Source organism: Myotis daubentonii, chromosome 18, assembly GCF_963259705.1.
Source record: "Myotis daubentonii chromosome 18, mMyoDau2.1, whole genome shotgun sequence".
Lineage (NCBI taxonomy): Eukaryota > Metazoa > Chordata > Mammalia > Chiroptera > Vespertilionidae > Myotis > Myotis daubentonii.
This window is the reverse complement of record NC_081857.1, coordinates 3,735,666-3,754,357: the sequence shown is the minus strand read 5'-3', so window position 1 is coordinate 3,754,357 and position 18,692 is coordinate 3,735,666. Positions and strand designations below refer to the sequence as shown.

The window sequence follows — 18,692 nt, the reverse complement described above, 5'->3', positions numbered from 1 at the left end:
TAGAAACCGCCGATAAATTTAGTGAGACCCTCAAGAAATCTAGTGAGAGCGCCGATAAATTTAGTGAGACCCTCAAGAAATCTAGTGAGACCCTCGAGGTTATGAAAAAGGACCAACTAGAAATTAAGCATACACTGACTGAAATAAAGGATATTATGCAGAGTTCAAACAGCAGACTAGAGGATCGCAAGAATCAAGTCAAAGATTTGAAGTACAAAGAAGCAAAAAACACCCAACCAGAAAAGCAAAATGAAAAAAGAATCCGAAAAAACAAAGATAGTGTAAGGAGCCTCTGAGGCAACTTCAAGCGTACCAACATCTGAATTATGGGGGTGCCAGAAGAAGAGAGAGAGCAAGATATTGAAAACCCATTTGAAGAAATAATGACAGAAAACTTCCCCTACCTGGTGAAAGAAATAGACTTACAAGTCCAGGAGGCGCAGAGAACCCCAAACAAAAGGAATCCAAAGAGGACCACACCAAGACACATCATAATTAAAATGCCAAGAGCAAAAGACAAAGAGAGAATCTTAAAAGCAGCAAGAGAAAGAAACTCAGTTACCTACAAGGGAATACCCATACGACTGTCAGCTGATTTCTCAACAGAAACTATGCAGCAGAAGGGAGTGGCAAGAAATATTCAAAGTGATGAATAGCAAGAACCTACAACCTAGATTATTTTACACAGCAAAGCTATCATTCAGAATTGAAGGTCAGATAAAGAGCTTCACAGATTAAGAAAAAGCTAAAGGAGTTCATCACCACCAAACCAGTATTATATGAAATGCTGAAAGGTATCCTTTAAGAAGAGGAAGAAGAAGAAAAAGGTAAAGATACAAATTATGAACAACAAATACACATCTATCAACAAGTGAATCTAAAAATCAAGTGAATAAATATTCTGATGAACAGAATAAACCGGTGAATATAATAGAATCAGGGGCATAAAAAGGGAGTGGACTATTCTCGGGGGGGACAGGGGTGAGGGGGGTGTGGGAAAAAACTGGACAAAAATTGTACACCTATGGATGAGAACAGTGGGTGGCAGGGGGAAGGGCAGAGCGTGGGGTGGGAACCGGGTGGAGGGAAGCTATGGGGGAAAAAAGAGGAACAACTGTAATAATCTGAACAATAAAGACTTAATTTAAAAAAAATCAAACAAATTTCAGAGTTACAAATGAAATAGATAAATATTTGGAAAGTCATTTTATAGTCATCCCACAGAATTAAAGGCAATCAACATAACACCCGGATTTATCAGAGGCTACGAAATTAGCAGAAAATATTTACCAGGTGTAGAAAGACTATACTCTTTCTCTGAACTGATTCATTAAAAACAGAGTAGTTTAGTAACTAAGAAGGCAGGAGAGTTCTTACTTTCCCAATCTATGAATACAAAAAAAGAAAAAGGCAAGACTGAGTAAGCTGTATGAGAAACATAGCACTTTCCGGGGAACGATCACACACATGGGGAACACGGACTGACTGCCCACCAAGGTATGGTTTGCTGCCCTGGGCAGGCCCCTCTCTTGTGCCCACTTCCTCGTCTACTACACAGGGACCAGCAGCTGTCCTCACTGTGGGAACACACAGGCCAATTAGAAAGTTCCTGGAACATGCATCATAAGGTGTTACTTTTTCATGAAGCTGGATAAAACAGCCTACTTACTATTTTCTTTAAAGGGTACATTTAACTAACACACACACACACACACACACACACACACACACACACACACACGTCCAACATGAACTTCTCTCCAATTTACAAGTATCTACTTGTAAATAGCTTTGAGTACATACAAAGATAATAGATACAGACAGATGAATATAGGTTGCTATCATTGTAAAGTGTTCTGAGAAAAGATACAAGATCACATTTTTGTCTTAGAAAATGAGGAAGATCAACACTTGGCACCCAGGTGTGGAAATTCGTTCACCATCACTGGTTGACCACCATCCTCTTTATCACAAGGCCTCCACATTCTGTAGAGAGTTCTCCAGTAGAGAGTTCAGCAGCCTTAACCAAGGAGGAGTTGGTACCTGCACTGACTCTGGCCTGCTCTATACTGGTACTTCACAGCTATGTTTGAATTTCTGTAACAGTTGGTGTAACTGGTATAAATTAATGAACAGACTGAGTGGTGTAACTAATTAATGAAAACCACCTATGTTTTATATTACTGTCTTCAGTGCTCGTGTAACTAGCCCATATAATTTTTCCTTATATATTTGTGATGTTTCTATTTCATAAAACTCTGAATCAAGAGCTTAGATTCAATAGTGCAAACAAAAATAAAAAATGTAAATACCTCAAACTGCCTTCTTAAAAAAAGAGTTATTTTTGTGAGAGAAGGGGCTCATACTAGCTTATAATGAAAGTAAAGTTTAACATAAAATTCTGCCACAATTCTCCAACAATGGTCCAAAACTTACTAAGACACTTTACTGCAGTATACTACTGAAAACAAAGAAACAGAATTCTTTCTCTTGGAAAAAAAAAAAGTCTGATTTGTACGCACTTTAAGTTCTTTAAGGAATTTTTTTTAAGCATTAAATTTTAAGAGGATTTCCCTAAAACAAAATGAAAAACACCCTGAGACAAATAAATACACAAAACAAATAGAAACTTCAGCACTCCCCACCCCAAACTCTCCAGAGCAGAAACTGTAACAAGGAAAACCCGCCCTCCCTTTCTTTCCCCTTTACAACAACATGATGGTTACAAACTGACAAACCCTTCCTGGCTATCCATTGGCTCATCTACAGGCCTTTCATTCTTTTGAAATCTCCCCAATTTAAATAAGCCAAGTGTGGTCCTTATAACAGTAATCCTGCTAGACCTACTGATTATGCACAAAAACGCGCTTGGCCAGCAACAGCAAAGAGGTTGTGCCGGCCTCAGAGTGACTGAAATAGCTTCAGTACTCATTGAGTGAAATAATAATTATTCTTATAAAGAACAAATAAAAAAAAATCCCATCTTTACTGGAATCATCAAGCAAAATAATGCAAAGTATTTTCCCCTACCCACACATGCCTTTGTTGAGTGACAGTAATAATGTGTCTGTGGAAAGTTACAAGATACCAATTACCAAACAATAACCATTATTTTACTAAAGCAATATAATACTTTCAGAGTGTACTCCCTGTCAGTCCTTTAATGTTATAACCACCGTCCAGAGAAAGAGAGATGGAAGCAATATAAAATCTAATTTAAATAGTAGTTAATATGGTGCATCTTTTCCTTATATAAACTGAATAGGACCGCTGGTTGGTGTTACTGAAAGTTAATTTTTTTGCAGCAGTGATTCTCAAGGGGCAGTACCTGAATCCGCATCAGCAACATCACCTGGGAATTTATCACATTCTCAGGCTCCACCCCAGACCAACGGGATCAGAAACTGCATGGGAGGCCCCAAAATCTGTGTTTGCACCAACCCTGCAGAAGATGCTGTCACATGCTGAACCAAGATTTACAGTGTCTGAAATGTGAAAGAGAAAACGCAATGCTTTCTCTCACTCCTCGGAACTATGTGAGGCATAGGAACAAAACAACGTGTAAAGAACTCAATGGTCTCCGAATGGAGTCTGCTGGCCAGTATCTCATGGTCTACAAGACACCAGAGGTCAGCAATTCGTCATGTCTTTCCCACACACAACAAGCACAGAGAGCATCCCTGTCCCTTCATGACAACTTAAGGAGAGCAGAGTCCCTGCACATAAGACACTCAATCCACTACCACTCATAACCCACTTCCAATCACCGAGGCCTTCAGACAGGAGGCAGCAAACCGAACCATCTATTCCTTTATAATGAGAAAATAATAATTTTCCAAGATGTACTAGGTATATGAGGGATAATCTGTAGTGTGAGTCATAAATTTTAACATTCCTTACTAAGAACTACTAATAAGAACTAAAAAAACTACAAGTATTCAGTTCTTCCTCAGTATCCAACCCTTCAATGCTGCCTTCATATTACAAGACACACTTTTCATTTCCCTGTAACTTCAGTACACCCTGTCACAATTGCTTCCCTATTTCCTTTAAGACATGGGTAGCAATTCAAAGAATAGCTAAACTAGTGACATTTAAGTGACCAGAGACAAGCAGAGATCTAATGGGAAAAAAACACTGGGTAAATCAAATATACTATATGCTATTACAATTCATGAATTCAAGGCCACTGAGTAGTTTTCTGCAGCTCAAAATTAAAAAATGAATTGCTAAATACCTTGAGTATTACACTTGCAAAATGTACTTTTAAAACTATATTGTAAGTTAATCAAAGACGTCACAATTTTTTTAAAAAATCCATTAAATTCAAAGGAAGTGTTTGTTTACTTATTCCCAGGAATATTTCAAAATCTGTTTTATGGTAAAACTAGAGGGCCCTAACCGGTTTGGCTCAGAGGATAGAGCATCTGCCTGCGGACTCAAGGGTCCCAGGTTCGATTCCGGTCAAGGGCATGTACCTTGGTTGCGGGCACATCCCCTGTGGGGAGTGTGCAGGAGGCAGCTGATCGATGTTTCTTTCTCATCGATGTTTCTAACTCTATCCCTCTCCCTTTCTCTCTAAAAAATCAATAAACTATATTAAAAAAACAAAACAACAAAACTAGAGGCCCAGTGTGCAAAATTTGTGCGGGGGGAAGAAGGGGGCGTCCCCTCAGCCTGGCCTGCAATGACACTTGCCTCATCGCCGGGGCAACGACGCAAGCATTTCCCTCTGCTGCCTAGAGGCCCTCCATGGCTGGGGTGGAATGCTCACGCTGCCCGCTCTCAGCGGCTGCTCCCCCAGGACTGGGGGACTCCAGCGGAGCTGAGAGAACTGGGTGACGCCATCTTGTGGCTATGGGCACCACATTTGTGATGGAGTGACTGTTAATTTGCATATTACCCTTTTATTAGATAGGATACATGATAAAACTTTACTCAAAGGCCAGATTCTTGACCTTATATACAAGGCAGAATACAGAAAATAACATACATTTGAATTTTCTTCTGCTTGTCATTTTCTTTTCTTAAAATACTAGAGACCCGGCCTGCACCCTCTTGCAATCCGGGACCCCTTGGGTAGGGTCCCTAGGCCTGGCCAGGGATCAGGGCCTATCGGGGCTTTCCTTCCCCTGGCTGCTGGCAGCTGGCCCTGCCCCTGCTGCTGCCACTGCTTGCCATCTGTGTGGAGCTGCCACCCTTCCCCCACCACCAGTGGCCTCTTTCTGTGGGTGAGAGGCATGGGGTGCAATCGCTTGGCTGGCCTGGGCCTCCCTCTGTGGGGTGATCGCTGGCCGGCCCCGCACACCCACCACAGAGTCGCTGGCCAGTGGCCTGGGCCTCCCTCTGTGGGACAATCAATCGCAGGGTCCCCAGATCGACCGCCCTGCAGAGGGAGGCTCCACCCACCTGCTGCAGCACCACTGGCTGGGTAGCCTGGGCCTCCCTCTGCGGGGTGATCATGGGGTGATGGAGGACACCTCCCCCCCCAAACCCACATGACACCCGCCTTGGCTGGCCTGGAGCCAGTGTGTGTGTCATAGTGTGGTCATTGGGACGGTCGTTCTGCTGTTCAGTTGTTCAGTTGATTTGCATATTACACTTTTATTATTATAGATGTGTGAAATTTAGAGATGTTTTTACTTAAATGTTAAGGGATGTTTTTGCTTAGAGTAAATTCAAATCTCAATTTCTAAGCTTAATATATTTCCAGTAATTATTCTTCTGGAAAAAGAAATACTTGAGAAACAAATCCCACAGTCATCACTCCTGTCTCATTCTACATCAGAGCAGCAATGCTGGATAAACTGAAGTCGGAAATTCTGACTCACAGGCTCCTCTCTTTCTGTTAAATGTTGGTGGCCCTTCGGGACCATCCTCAATCCACTTCTCACTGTAACACTGATTTCAGAGCACTGTCTTTGTGTCACTCCTGGGCCTGGCTGATCCAAAATGCTAATTCTTGACCCTCATGCTTGACTGCACTACAAACTCACAGTGCATGCTGGCTGCCGTTCCCACTCTTCCCACTTGGAGAAGGGCAATGCCATTTAGCCAATGACCTCAGCTCAGGGGAAAGACTCAATGTTCTGAATTCAGCAGTTTTACTCAATTCTGCCACTAACACTAAGGACAGAGCTCCTGGGCTTTTCTGGGTAGTTGTTCTCACGTTGCATAAAGAACGGTGAGTGGTTACTCTCCTTTCTCTGGACATGAACAGGAAGCATATTTCCCTGGTTGCTGGCAGCTGTTTTCCAACCATGAGGAAAAGAATCTGAGGGCAAAGCAACATATGGAGCTCAGTCCTGTCTCTGACGCTCCGGCCTCTCAATCACGTAAGCCACGTTGATTCCCTTGTGTTTCAGCCAGTCTCAGTTTCTACTACCTGAAGCTGAAAGCAACCCACCAATAACAAATATGCAAATTACTAAGAGTTACTAATTTGATGTGTAAAGTAAAATTAGAATTTTCAGACTACACTAAGGATTTGTTTTCTGCTAAAAAGTGTGGCTGCCACATAATGTTTGGCAACTTTGCAAAACTCCTATTATATGTGCACATCTTGGACAAAATGTGGTCTTTTGATTTGTACATGATGGTGTTAAGTTACGGATTTCAGTCTCAATTCTATTCTTTCTGCACATCTATTTAGCTCTTATAATTTTCTACACCATCATAAAACCAAAATGATTCCACAAGATGTCAGGCCAGCTAAGCCACAGCGTTAATACACCCTTGGCACCAAACACACCATGGGAACCCCCATCATGCTCCTATGGGCCTTTCAGTCTTGGCAGTTTCTGCTCCTTCAACCCAAGATGCTTCTGCCCAGGTGGCTTCTTCTGGCTGTTTAAGTCTCTGTCTGAATGTCATCTCCTCAGCAAGACCTTCCCCAACTATTGGTCTAAAAAGCATCTCCCTTCTCAAGTTATGATCATGTCACCCTACTTGGTTCTCTCTGTTCTTCTCATTTTATTTTTTTTTTTTTTTTTTTTTAAATATATATTTTTATTGATTTTTTACAGAGAGGAAGGGAGAGAGATAGAGAGTTAGAAACATCGATGAGAGAGAATCATCGACCAGCTGCCTCCTGCACACCTCCCACTGGGGATATGCCCGCAACCCAGGTACATGCCCTTGACCGGAATCGAACCCGGGACCTCTCAGTCCGCAGGCCGACGCTCTATCCACTGAGCCAAACCGGTCTCGGCATTCTTCTCATTTTAAAACGTGTTTACTTGCCCCACCTATCAGTCCTACTCATTACGGCAACCTTAGTACTTGCAGAACCTGACAAGTGCTCAAAACTATGTGTTGAATGAATGAATGATGGCTAAAGAGTCAATAAATATTAGATCAGGGACATCGGTGTTAAGGCTACAATAAAACTCGTCGAAAGAAACTATTTCCAAAAGAGAAATATGTACTGAGAGCGCACATCTATTGATTTTGAATAAAGGCAGCCCCCCTAACAAAATCCTACTATACTTCTGATAGCATATTTAAATTTCAGCAGTTAAAATATGTTTTTTTATTAGCAAACTAGGGGCCCGGTGCACGAAATTCGTGCACTGGGTGTGTGTGGGGGGGGGGGGGGAGAGTGTCCCTCAGCCCAGCCTCCCCCCTCTCACATACTGGGAGCCCTTAGGCGTTGACCCCCATCACCCTCCAATCGCAGGATCGGCCCCTTGCCCAGGCCTGACGCCTCTGACAGACGCCTCCCTTTTTTGGCGTCAGGCCTGGGCAGGGGACCCTCATTTTCCCCCATCACTGGTTCTGCCCCCAGCCCAGGACTGATGCCTCTGGCCCAGGCATCAGGCCTGGGCAGGGGACCCCCAGACCCCTCCGATTGCAGGATCGGCCCCTTGCCCAGGCCTGATGCCTCGGCCAGAGGCGTAGACCCCCATCACCCTCCGATCGCCTGATCGGCCCCTTGCCCAGGCCTGACGCCTCTGCCAGAGGTGTCAGGCTTGGACAGGGGGCCCCTATCTCCCCCCGATTACTGGCTCTGGCCCCTGCCCAGGCCTGAGGCCTCTGGCCCAGGAATCATGCCTGGGCAGGGGACCCCCATCTCCCTTTGATCACTTGCTCCACCCCCGGCCCAAGCCTGACGCCTTTGACCCAGGCTTCAGGCCTGGGCAAGGGGACCATCATATCCGCCTAATCCCCGGCTCTGCCCCCCGCCCAGGCGTGATGCCTCGGCCAGAGGAGTTGACCCTCATCACCCTCCGATCACCAATCACTGGATCGGCCCCTTGACCAGGCCTGAGGCCTCCGGCAGAGGTGTCAGGCCTGGGCAGGGGACCCCCAGCTCCCCACGGTTGCAGGCTCCGCCCCTGCCCAGGCCTAACGCCTCTGGCCTAGGCGTCCGGCCCCGCGATCCTGGGCTTCGCTTTAGGCCCAGGCAAGGGACCCCTAGCTCCCGGGACTGCCAGCTTCGACCGTGCCCAGCTCCCATCGCTGGCTCCACCCCTACTTCCTGCTATCACTGGCCAGCGTGGAAAAGGCGCCTGATTCTCCGATCATGGCTGGGGGGCAGGGCAAAGGCGGCCCCAGGGCCGCCTTTGCCCTGCCCCACCAGCTCTTAGCTCCCCCCTGGGTTTCTGATCACTGTCAGTGGCAGGGGGCTTCTTCCTGCTTTCCCTTTCGCCTCCCTGCATTGTGCCTACATATGCAAATTAACCGCCATCTTGTTGGCAGTTAACTGCCAATCTTAGTTGGCAGTTAATTTGCATATAGCCCCGATTAGCCAATGAAAAGGGTATCGTCGTACGCCAATTACCATTTTTCTCTTTTATTAGTGTAGATACTTCTTTTATAAAGTCAGGGACATAAGAGAGAAAGAGTTGCTTCTGATTTGTGGTGTTCTTGGCCATTTAATTAATACTAATCTCCATTTTATTCATTCTCTTTATGTTTCTCCTAGATTAGCATGGGTTCTCAGAAATGATAAATTTAGAACTGTCATCTAGTTAATTGATGTGAAATCTGAGAACATTATGAGCAGAAATTCCAGATTCCCACTATAAATCCAGACTGATATTTAGGATCTTGGTAAATGGCGGTAAACTCAGTTAATAACTAAGTTAAAACTTGCTCAGCAGCCTATAAATAGACACAAATCTTTTAAGAAACTCAGCCATTCCAAATCACATCCCAGGTACTGACTGTGCCTCTGAACTCTGCGAAGTAAGACGAATCCTGCTGAGAGTCCTTCTGAGATTCCAGCTTCTCTTTGAAAAATCCTGAGTAGGAAGTCAATTCCTCTATTTGCCGTGGTTGAACAAGAAAGCACATTATTTCAGGAAACTGATGAATCATCTATGTGTTAGTCAAGCGTTTACTATGTGCCAAGGTGTTAAAACGGGCGTGTAGAGTTTACTTAGATTTACCCACGTTACCAATCCCTTTGCTCACCATTCTCTCTTCCATCCTCAGTCTTTCCTCTTGAGTTCAAGATCCTTTCATAAGGACAGCCTCTAAAATTTTCTTTAGCTTAGGTATGTTGGGAGCCAATTCCGTTTTTTATTTGTGGAAAAAATGCACTTCATCTTTATTCTTGAATAAAAGTTTATCTGGGAAAAAATGTTTAAGCTGATCATTATTATTTCTCAGCATTTAATAAGCTTGCTATCTGTAGGCTTCCATTGTTACTGAGTACAGGGAAATGGGGCCTCATTATGAGCAATTGTCTATTCCTTCTGTTTCCTTATTAAGACATCCTTCATATTTTATTTTCTGAAGTGTCATATAATACATCTAGGGGTAGAATTTTTATCTATCCAGCGTGGGGTTTCATTGTGTTTCCTGAAGCTGAGAACTCCAGCCTTTTGTCAATTCTAGAAAATTCTCAGCCAGTATGTATTTGAATTGATAATAGCTAAGAACTGTATTCTCACTGGAAATCCAATTAGATTCATTTTAAACCTTCTCATTCTATCCTTGATATCTCCCAACTTTTCTTACACATTTTGTCTTTCATCTATAACCTATAACTAATTTATAACTGCTGCTACATCTAGTTCATTTTCTGAGCCTTCTCATCAATCCATTCTTCAAAAAGAGTCCAACCTACTACTTCACTTGTTCACTGAGTTTCTATAATTCAGTGACTATTTCCTTCCTTTCTACAAATTGCTTCTTTGACAAATCTGCCTCCTCATTGTTATGCTTTGTTCTTTGCCCATGTTTTCATTTCAACACCCTCTTTTATTATTAAAGTCTTTATAACTTTAATACTAAACCTGATTGATTCGAATACTCTGAAGTCCTTGCCGGGAGAGAGGGTCTACTTCTATTGTTGGTTGTTTTGCTGCAAGTCTGATGCTGGCTGGTTCCCTCCTAGGTTCTATAATTTGGGATTCAACTCATATTTGGAAAACTAACCTGAGGAGCCTGGGTTGCAGGTACATTCCTTCAGGCGGGTCACACGTCTGCCTTGGCCCCACCAGAGCACTTCTGGCCCAGGATGGCTTTTATTTATTTATCTATCACTAAATGAAGTAGATGACCAGAATGACCGCGAACTTCAGCCTGAGCCACTGAGTAAGTTGTGGGGCTACAGAGGAAAGTACAAGAAGGGAAAATGTGAGGTGAAGGGACAAGGATAAGTCTGGATGCGTTGAAGTCAATGTGCCTATGGGAGAGTTCTGCAAATAGCCGAATTTACAGGTCTGGGATACTTCTCCCTGATCAAAGTATCCCAGCACACACTGCCTCACTCCAAAATGATCCCACACACCAGGCCACCCTCCACTTCACGCATAGACTGTCACCTCTCTCCCCACCCAAACCATAGTGACTTCAAAAACTGTCCTACAGACAAAATGCCAAGGATCTCTATGTCTTCAAACTTGGACTTTTCTTTATTCAAGTCATGAACTAAATCTTCCTTACTCACTTTTTTATTAATCAATCACCTTGCCTAGTGTGCAAAAGAGTGCCTATAAGAGAGAAATACAGTGAAAAAAGATGCAAGATACCTAGAAAAGAAGAGCCTTGCAAACAGTTTTATTGCAACATCTAATCCAGCGGTTCTCAACCTGTGGGTCGCGACCCTTTTGGCGGTCGAATGACCCTTTCACAGGGGTCGCCTAAGACCATTCCTGCATATCAGATATTTACATTACGATTCATAACAGCAGCAACATTACAGTTATGAAGTAGCAACAAAAATAATTTTATGGTTGGGTCACAACATGCGGAACTGTATTTAAAGGCCAGAAGGTTGAGAACCACTGTTCTAATCCAAGCAAACGTCCATTTCTCCTTGCTGCCTCTAGGCTGGGAGGGAGACACAAAGCATGCAGCAGGCCAGTGCCATCTGGGGTTCCGGACTGCACAGTGAGAGGAGATGCTGGAGCTAGACTCACTTGAGCTAAGTGTGCACACACGTGTTCACCGGGCGGTGGGTGGAGATGACATTATAAATGCAGGCTTCTATTTCCCAGGGGCCTTTGTTTCCCCTGGTGCTAGGCCACTGTTTCTGAACCTCTGCGCTGCTGACGTTCAGGGTTTGTTATGGGGACTGTCCTGTGCACTGTCAGATGTCTAGCAGTGACCCGAACCTCTGACAACCAGATGTCAGTAGCACTCATCTCCCCCCAATCATGATGATCAAAAATGTCTCCAGCCATCAAATATCTCCTGAGGGACAAGTTGTGTTATTTGAGGACGCTTCTCTAACACCCTCTTTTCTGAGCTTCCCTTTCCAGCTCTGAACTCTCCTCTTCAACTAATCCTGGCTCCTGGAAGGCTCTTTGACACTCGGCGGACCCATCCTCTATTATCCAAGCAACTCTTACCCCTGTTCTATAGATCTCTGCACCATAGTCCTGTCCCAGGATTCGTGACGCATGGATGTTCCCATGCTGCTCGGAGGTGTTCTCACTGGGTGCACTGCAGGGGCTCTCTGCTCTTCGAGTCCAGGGTCTGGTTCTCTAAGTCTTTCCGAGTCCTAGCATTCTCCCACTTCACAGCTAGCATTTCGTGGGCCCTTCCTTACTGTGGTCCAATCACTGTCCTCAGCACTTTGCATGCATTATCCTCAAAACAGCCAATTCACAGATGAGGCAACCAAGATGCAGAGTGGCAGGGAGCCCAGGAATGAAACACAGGCGTCTGGCTCTAGAACTCACTCTCAACCCCCAGACTACCTGCCTCCCAAATGCTGATAAATAACTGCAGCTCCGCCACCTACTCGGGATTCCATCACCTGGGATCATAGGCAATTGCAAAGCTTTATCTGTTTTGTATTTCTTGTCCTTTTGTTTTTCCTATAAGAGCATACCAAAAACAAACTAGTGAGACGTACATTTTGCACGGACCAGCAGTTTCCTGTCTGGCAGAGGTGACAGAGGACATTTTGTGAGGCCAACACAGGGCCTACAACATAGTTTCTCAACAAGTAACTAGGTTAATGAATGCCTAACACAGCTGAATTTTTGTAATGATGCAGACGGAAGTGTTTCCGTTCCTTTGTTTTCCAATCCTTGGCCATCCCTCTTCTGGACCATCCTTTACTGAAGCACTGTGTCCAAATCAACAGACTAAAAACAAGACAGATGTGTGGCCCAGTGGTTGAGCATGGAACCAGGAGGTCTCCAGTTCAATTCCTGGTCAAGGCACATGCTCAGGTTGTGGGCTGATCCCCAGTAGGAGTGTGCAGGAGGCAGCCAATCGTTGTTTCTATCTCTCTATCCTTCTCCCTTCCTCTCTCTCTAAAACCAATAAAAACATATTTTCAAGAAAATAGAGATCATTATGTACAAGAGTGGGAACTTTCTTTTGATGTTTCCAATAAACTTTCATTTAAAATCCAGAACTAGTCTTTTGGCCACAGTATACCAATCTGTCCTTTTCAAATAATAAACAACTTTTAAATTCTCTTCCCTACTAATTGCTTGAAAACCATAATCCTACAAGTGTAGACTGGAATATTTTCCCCAAGCCCATTATTTTAAACTTGTACATTATAGCTTTGTCCATTTCTCCTTATTCAGACAATTGCAGTCACAGATGCTATGCTACTAGGGCAGCACTCCCCAATGCTTTATATAAATTCTAAGTAAGACAGGTCTAGAAATGGACCTCTGGAGAACTATATATCACTTACTAGAGCCCCTGTGCATGAAATTTGTGCATGGGGGGATGAGATTGTGTCCCTCAGCCCAGCCTGCACCCTCTCCAATCTGGGACCCCTCAAGGGATATCCGACTATCTGCTCTTCATGTCCACGGACAGTCGGACATCCCTCTCACAATCCAGGACTGCTGGCTCCCAACCACTCACCTGCCTGCCTGCCTGACTGCCTGCTAACCACTCCCCTGACAGCCTGATCGATGCCAAGCTGTTCCCCTGCCAACCCAATTGCCCTTAACTGCCCTTCCTTGCCGGCCTGGTTGCCCCCAACTGCCCTCCCCTGCAGGCCTGGTCACCCCTAACTGCCCTCCCCTGCCTGCCATCTTGTGGTGGCCATCTTTGACCACATAGGAGTGGCCATCTTCTGTTGGAGTGATGGTCAACTTGCATATTACCTCTTTATTATATAGGATGTTTCTTCATCTAGACCAAACCCCAATGCAGACTGACAACTCCACCCTCCTCCTACAGCAAACATGCCAAACTCGTAGCCCACAGGCTGCATGTGGCCCACAACAAATATTTTTGTGGCCCAGCCAATATAACAGTATGTAAGAAACGCTTTAATACATATTTCATAACTTAATTTTTACAATATCCTGTAATGCATAATCTATATATATAAAAGCCTAAGCAACCAGCCGACCGGCCAGTAGCTATGATGTGCACTGACCACCAGGTTACAGACACTCAATGCAGGAGCGGAACCACAGGCATGGAAACATGAAACAGACTAATGAATATCAGAGGGAAGGGGGGGAGATGGAAGGAAGAGGTTAACCCAAGATCTTATGCATACTAGAGGCCCAGTGCATGTGCACCAGTGGGGTCCCTTGGCCTGGCCTGCAGGGATCAGGCCGAAACCGGCTCTCTGGGTCCTGGATTGCGAGAGGGAACAGGCCAGGCTGAGGGGCCCCATGCACTGGGCGTCTAGTGATTAATAACAAGCTACAACGTTCGCTAATGACTAATTACTATAATCGTATTGCATTCATTTCCCTTATGCGCCTTACGTGCAGGTGTACCATTTCTCTCCACTAATACTAGCATCGAATATTTTAGCAGCCGACTGCCACATCATTAGTGTTGTACCGACTTGTTTGGTGTGCGCAACAGGAAATATTTCGCTTTCGGAGAACAAGAAAAATAGGTTTATTTGTGTTACGCTTATTATTTGTGCAGTTATTCAGTGTCTGGTAAGTTAATGTTTAAGAAAAAAATTAATTTTTATTAAAATGTTCTATTATTTTGTTAATTACTCATTTATTTCAGCCCTTTGTATTCAGCATGTCTCTATTGAAATTAAACCTACATTTCTATGAAAATTGAAGCTTTTGTTTTTTTGCAGCCCATATAAACTTAAACCTTGTTTATTTGGCCCATGTTAGCCTTTGTGTTTGACATGCTTGTCCTACAGGGATGTGATCTTAACACATTTACAGCACTTAGCTTGGTGGATGGGGATGGGGGACACTACATGAATGCTGTGGATCAGATGATTGCATTAATGTTACCTGGCACTTTAGAAGCACTTAATAGCGCTGAGTCCCAAGTGTCCCTGCTCTATTGCTACGACACTGTGCACAGGAGCCAGTGCACATGGACATTTTATAACAAGAGTCCTCTGCAGGAGGACAGCTTAAAACCTAGGAGACTGACGATTTAGCACAATTAATTTCAGGGAAGGGTCAGAAAGAAGAATGACCTTCCCCTTTAGGCTAAGTTAGAACTTAAAGATTGAGGCTATGGAAAGAATACACAAAGGAAACCATCCCAATGACACATGAAGATCAAGCGTTCATAAAAGCCTACATTAAAATAAGTTCAAACAAAGCAAAGCAAAAGTGATTTGTAACACACCCTGACCCTCACCTTAAAAAACACTAAGGGTCATGTAAAAGCCCAATGTCAACTATCTTTTCAAGGCCCCTAAGAAATTCTATCTCTGGCAGACACAGGCACAGAACAACCGACTGTACAATGTTCTGTTGAGAGCAGAATTAATGACACCATTGACTAGAAAAAGCACTGATTCCTGATGAACAAACACAAGAGCACAGAAAACAAACTTGTTAATGGCAAACATTCCTAGTCTTAGGAAAAGCTATACTGCTCACTCTAATGTACTGCAGGCAATCCTCTACGACAGCAAACTTGTTCTGTAGAGCAGCGGTCACCAACCTTTCAGACCTCACGGACCACCAGCGGTCCGCGGACCACCGGTTGGCGACCGCTGCTGTAGAGGGCAGAAATAACCACGTTAGTCTTCATGAATCTCATCACAACTGCTCCACTCTGCCCAGCAGCACAAGAGCAGCTACAGCCAGTACCTAGATCACATGGAAACATACCAGGGCAGCACAGAAACATACTTAGAGAACGCAGAAACAAGTGGGTGTAGGTGTATCCCAATAAAATTTTACTGATAGACACAGAAAGTTGTATTTCATACCATTTTCATGTGTCATGAAATACTATACTTCTTTTTATTTCTTCCCATTAAAAATGTAAAACTCAGTCTTGACTCCTGGGCCATACGAAACCAGAAAGCACGCGGAGTTGGCTGGAGGACCACCATGCACTATCCTCCCTGCATTATTCCCAACAATGTCTATAGAAACAAGCCGCAACAATCTATTAAAGTTTGTTTCAAATATCTTGATGTTTCATTCATTTCTCTTCTCCATCCCCAGTTCCAAGCCTTCCACAGGCACTTTCTGAAGTCTGGCTTATCAGACCCCTCCCCTCCTTACCCATCCCCCTCCCCAGAGTACAGCTTGCAGTCCCCTGGATGATTTTTAATCAAAATCTACCCGTGCCAGGAAAAAAAAGCTGCCCATTGGCATTTTTTTACAAATCCTACTTCCCCGAACTGGTGTGAAGCTCTAAATGTGTGCACGCTCAATCTTTCAGTAAACTCAGGTCTGGCCATCGCACTGCGCTGTTCCCTCGCAGCTGTCATTTGAGTCTAATTCTACAGTGAGGTCCGTGAGGGCGCAGCAGTGAGGCTGCCTATTGCAAAGGCCGGTTTTAGTCACAAATACATTTCATGTTTAAAATCTTTCCAGTAACTGTTCAAATGGCTTCACAGGAAACTCAGAAAAAGAGCTGGGCTATTACTCTCAAGGCCTCTCTCATCACTTTCCCAGTAATGAATTTCTTTATTCTTATCTTTAAAACTTACTACTTACTTTATTATTTTCCTAATTAGTATTATTATTCTTATAACAATATTATTAACATAATGTTTCAAAATTAAAAAAATAGATCTCTAAATTTAAAGCCACGGGGTCCTAAAATGTTAAATTATTTAAATAATTAAAACTGTGTAAGTCTTCATCTCATCCGAGTATAGTATTTGAAAACTGTTCAAATCAGTATTGACTTAGAAGGTGCGATCAGAAACCTGGGAAGTGTCAAGAAGTCATTTCCTTCAGGAAAGTGTGTCCATATGTGGTACTGTAACTGCCTGGTCTCTGGTGCAGGGCCTCTCAGATTAGCAGAGAAATACTGAGGCTGGTGCAAAGCCATTAAATGGGGTCAGAGCTGTGTTCAGAAAGGTGATGGCAGGAGATGTGCATTCAGTAAGTCCTGCATTCACTCTCCTCTCCCCCCATCAAACTGTCAATCACTGCTCCCCATGACATCAGCATAGCTGTAGCAGCAAGGATGCCACAGTTGAGCAGTGTGTGTTGGACTGTGAAGCAATTTCTCCTGAAGATTTGATGCCTCCTCAAAGAACAGAAGCTGACAAACAATCCCACCTATGACCAGAGAGGCACAGCGAGATCAAATGAGAACCCCACTCTCTCCTGAGGCTCCGGCTGCACCTTTAGGAACCTCCTGCCCAGACAACAGAAAATGTGATTCCCTACACAGTACAAAGCAAGGAGCCCTTTGCCTTTTATTTGGCTGCCAAGTATATAAATCAAAGGATTTCTTGCAAACTACTACACCCAGAAAACCAGAAACCAAGGGCGTGGTTCCTGAAAAGCAACATCCAGAGTCCATTCAAGTCAAAACATTTCCTCATGAAGTCAACATATTTATTATTATTTGTTTGTTTGGTTTTTACTTCAAGTGTATAAGCCAGGTTTCAATGTGAACCACTTACTGACTATCCAATTTCTTTGAAGGAATAAAAATAAATACATATAGTCCAAACCTCCAATTATCAGATAGTTCCACTCTGCAATGAATTAAGGTTTCTGACTATTTCCACAAACTTGCTACCCTGATAATGTTTAAGTGATTAACTGAAGCAAACAGCTCGAATCATACATTCCTTTGCAAATGCAACTGCTGTTTGTCAGCAACATTAAAACATTACCATAAGCAGGCTCATTGCAAGTGTGCAGAATATGAACTTCAATAGTTTATCTCCCAAATTTTAAGTTTGGTTCCACATAGGTTATCCCTTTTCTTATTTGCCATTCAAAGCTTTTTCTCCTGTCATTTCTCAGTTCCAGCCCAACGAAAAGACACGTAAGACCACAAACCTAGCCAAAACCGGTTTGGCTCAGTGGATACAGCGTCGGTCTGCGGACTGAAAGGTCCCAGGTTCGATTCCGGTCAAGGGCATGTACCTGGATTGCAGGCACATCCCCAGTAGGGGGTGTGCAGGAGGCAGCTGATCGATGTTTCTCTCTCATCGATGTTTCTAACTCTCTATCTCTCTCCCTTCCTCTCTGTAAAAAATCAAAAAAATATATTTTAAAAAAAAAAAAGACCACAAACCTATGCTAAGCCATCCACATGATACCACAGAGCCAACATCCAATGGAATGCAGGAAGATCAGCAAATTTCTCAGTATTATAAGAATTGTGCTCAGCAATTAAACTTACTCCCATTTGCCTATTTTGTCAGAAAGGAGAAACTAACTCACCAACCTATAGCGAATGTAAATCGAAGTTATTATTTTTAAAATACAGGCTTTAAAAGGCATGGAGCAGAAGAATGGCAGCAACGCTGGGTTCCTCCCACCTGCCCCGGATTCTCGGGCTGCGGCCCCCTGGCAGCTCATTTTCTCTCCTTGTGGAGTTTTACTCAGTGTGCATGGCTCTCACTTCCATCTCTCCCCTGTTGCTCTTTAAAAGGAGTAAAGCAACTCTCAGAGAACGCCTGAAGACATCAAAGCCCTGCAGCCTGTGTGTGGCCTGGAGGAGAGGGGGAAACGCCGGGTAATGAGGATCTGCCTATTTACCTTCTGTGCAGGGCATGGGGACGGCAAGAGAAACTGGGCAGGGTGCGCATTTGCTCAAAAGAGAACATGGCAGCCTAATGGGAGGCCTTTGTTCTTCCAAAGGGTCTCCTTTCCCCTTTTGTGTTTCACTTAATTCATGGCATCTGAGCTGCTCTTGAACTTGACAGACTGGGAGAAAGAAAGAGAGAGGAGAGGGGGAGTTGGACACACAAAGAGAAAGGGAAGGGAGGACTTCAAAGAAAATTCATTTCAAAAAAATTAGTTCTCCTGACAGTTTTGATGAAGTTTTGGAACTTTAAAGGAGTTAGAGAGGATCATTCTGTGTTGACATAAATTCAAGTTTCCCAA

The 18,692-nt window shown here is 43.8% G+C and overlaps 1 protein-coding gene across 3 annotated transcripts in view; it reads right to left on the bottom strand.

Moving 5' to 3' along the window:
* The window catches only part of POU2F1 (POU class 2 homeobox 1), a 138,595-nt gene that overhangs the window by 82,775 nt on the left and 37,128 nt on the right, over positions 1–18,692 (bottom strand). Inside the window, exons 2-3 of one of the 3 annotated variants that reach the window (XM_059673981.1) lie at positions 10,387–10,558; positions 9,418–9,575 (exon numbers count right to left, since the gene is read on the bottom strand). The exons of 1 other annotated variant lie outside the window; for it this stretch is intronic. Coding sequence is in view for 1 of the 2 variants with exons in the window: in XM_059673980.1 (XP_059529963.1) it covers positions 12,196–12,211 (16 nt within the window). In the remaining variant the exon portion in view is untranslated. Of the gene's footprint in view, positions 1–9,417; positions 9,576–10,386; positions 10,559–12,195; positions 12,227–18,692 lie in introns of those variants that run through there. One more of the 3 variants, XM_059673980.1, reaches the window with a different exon arrangement.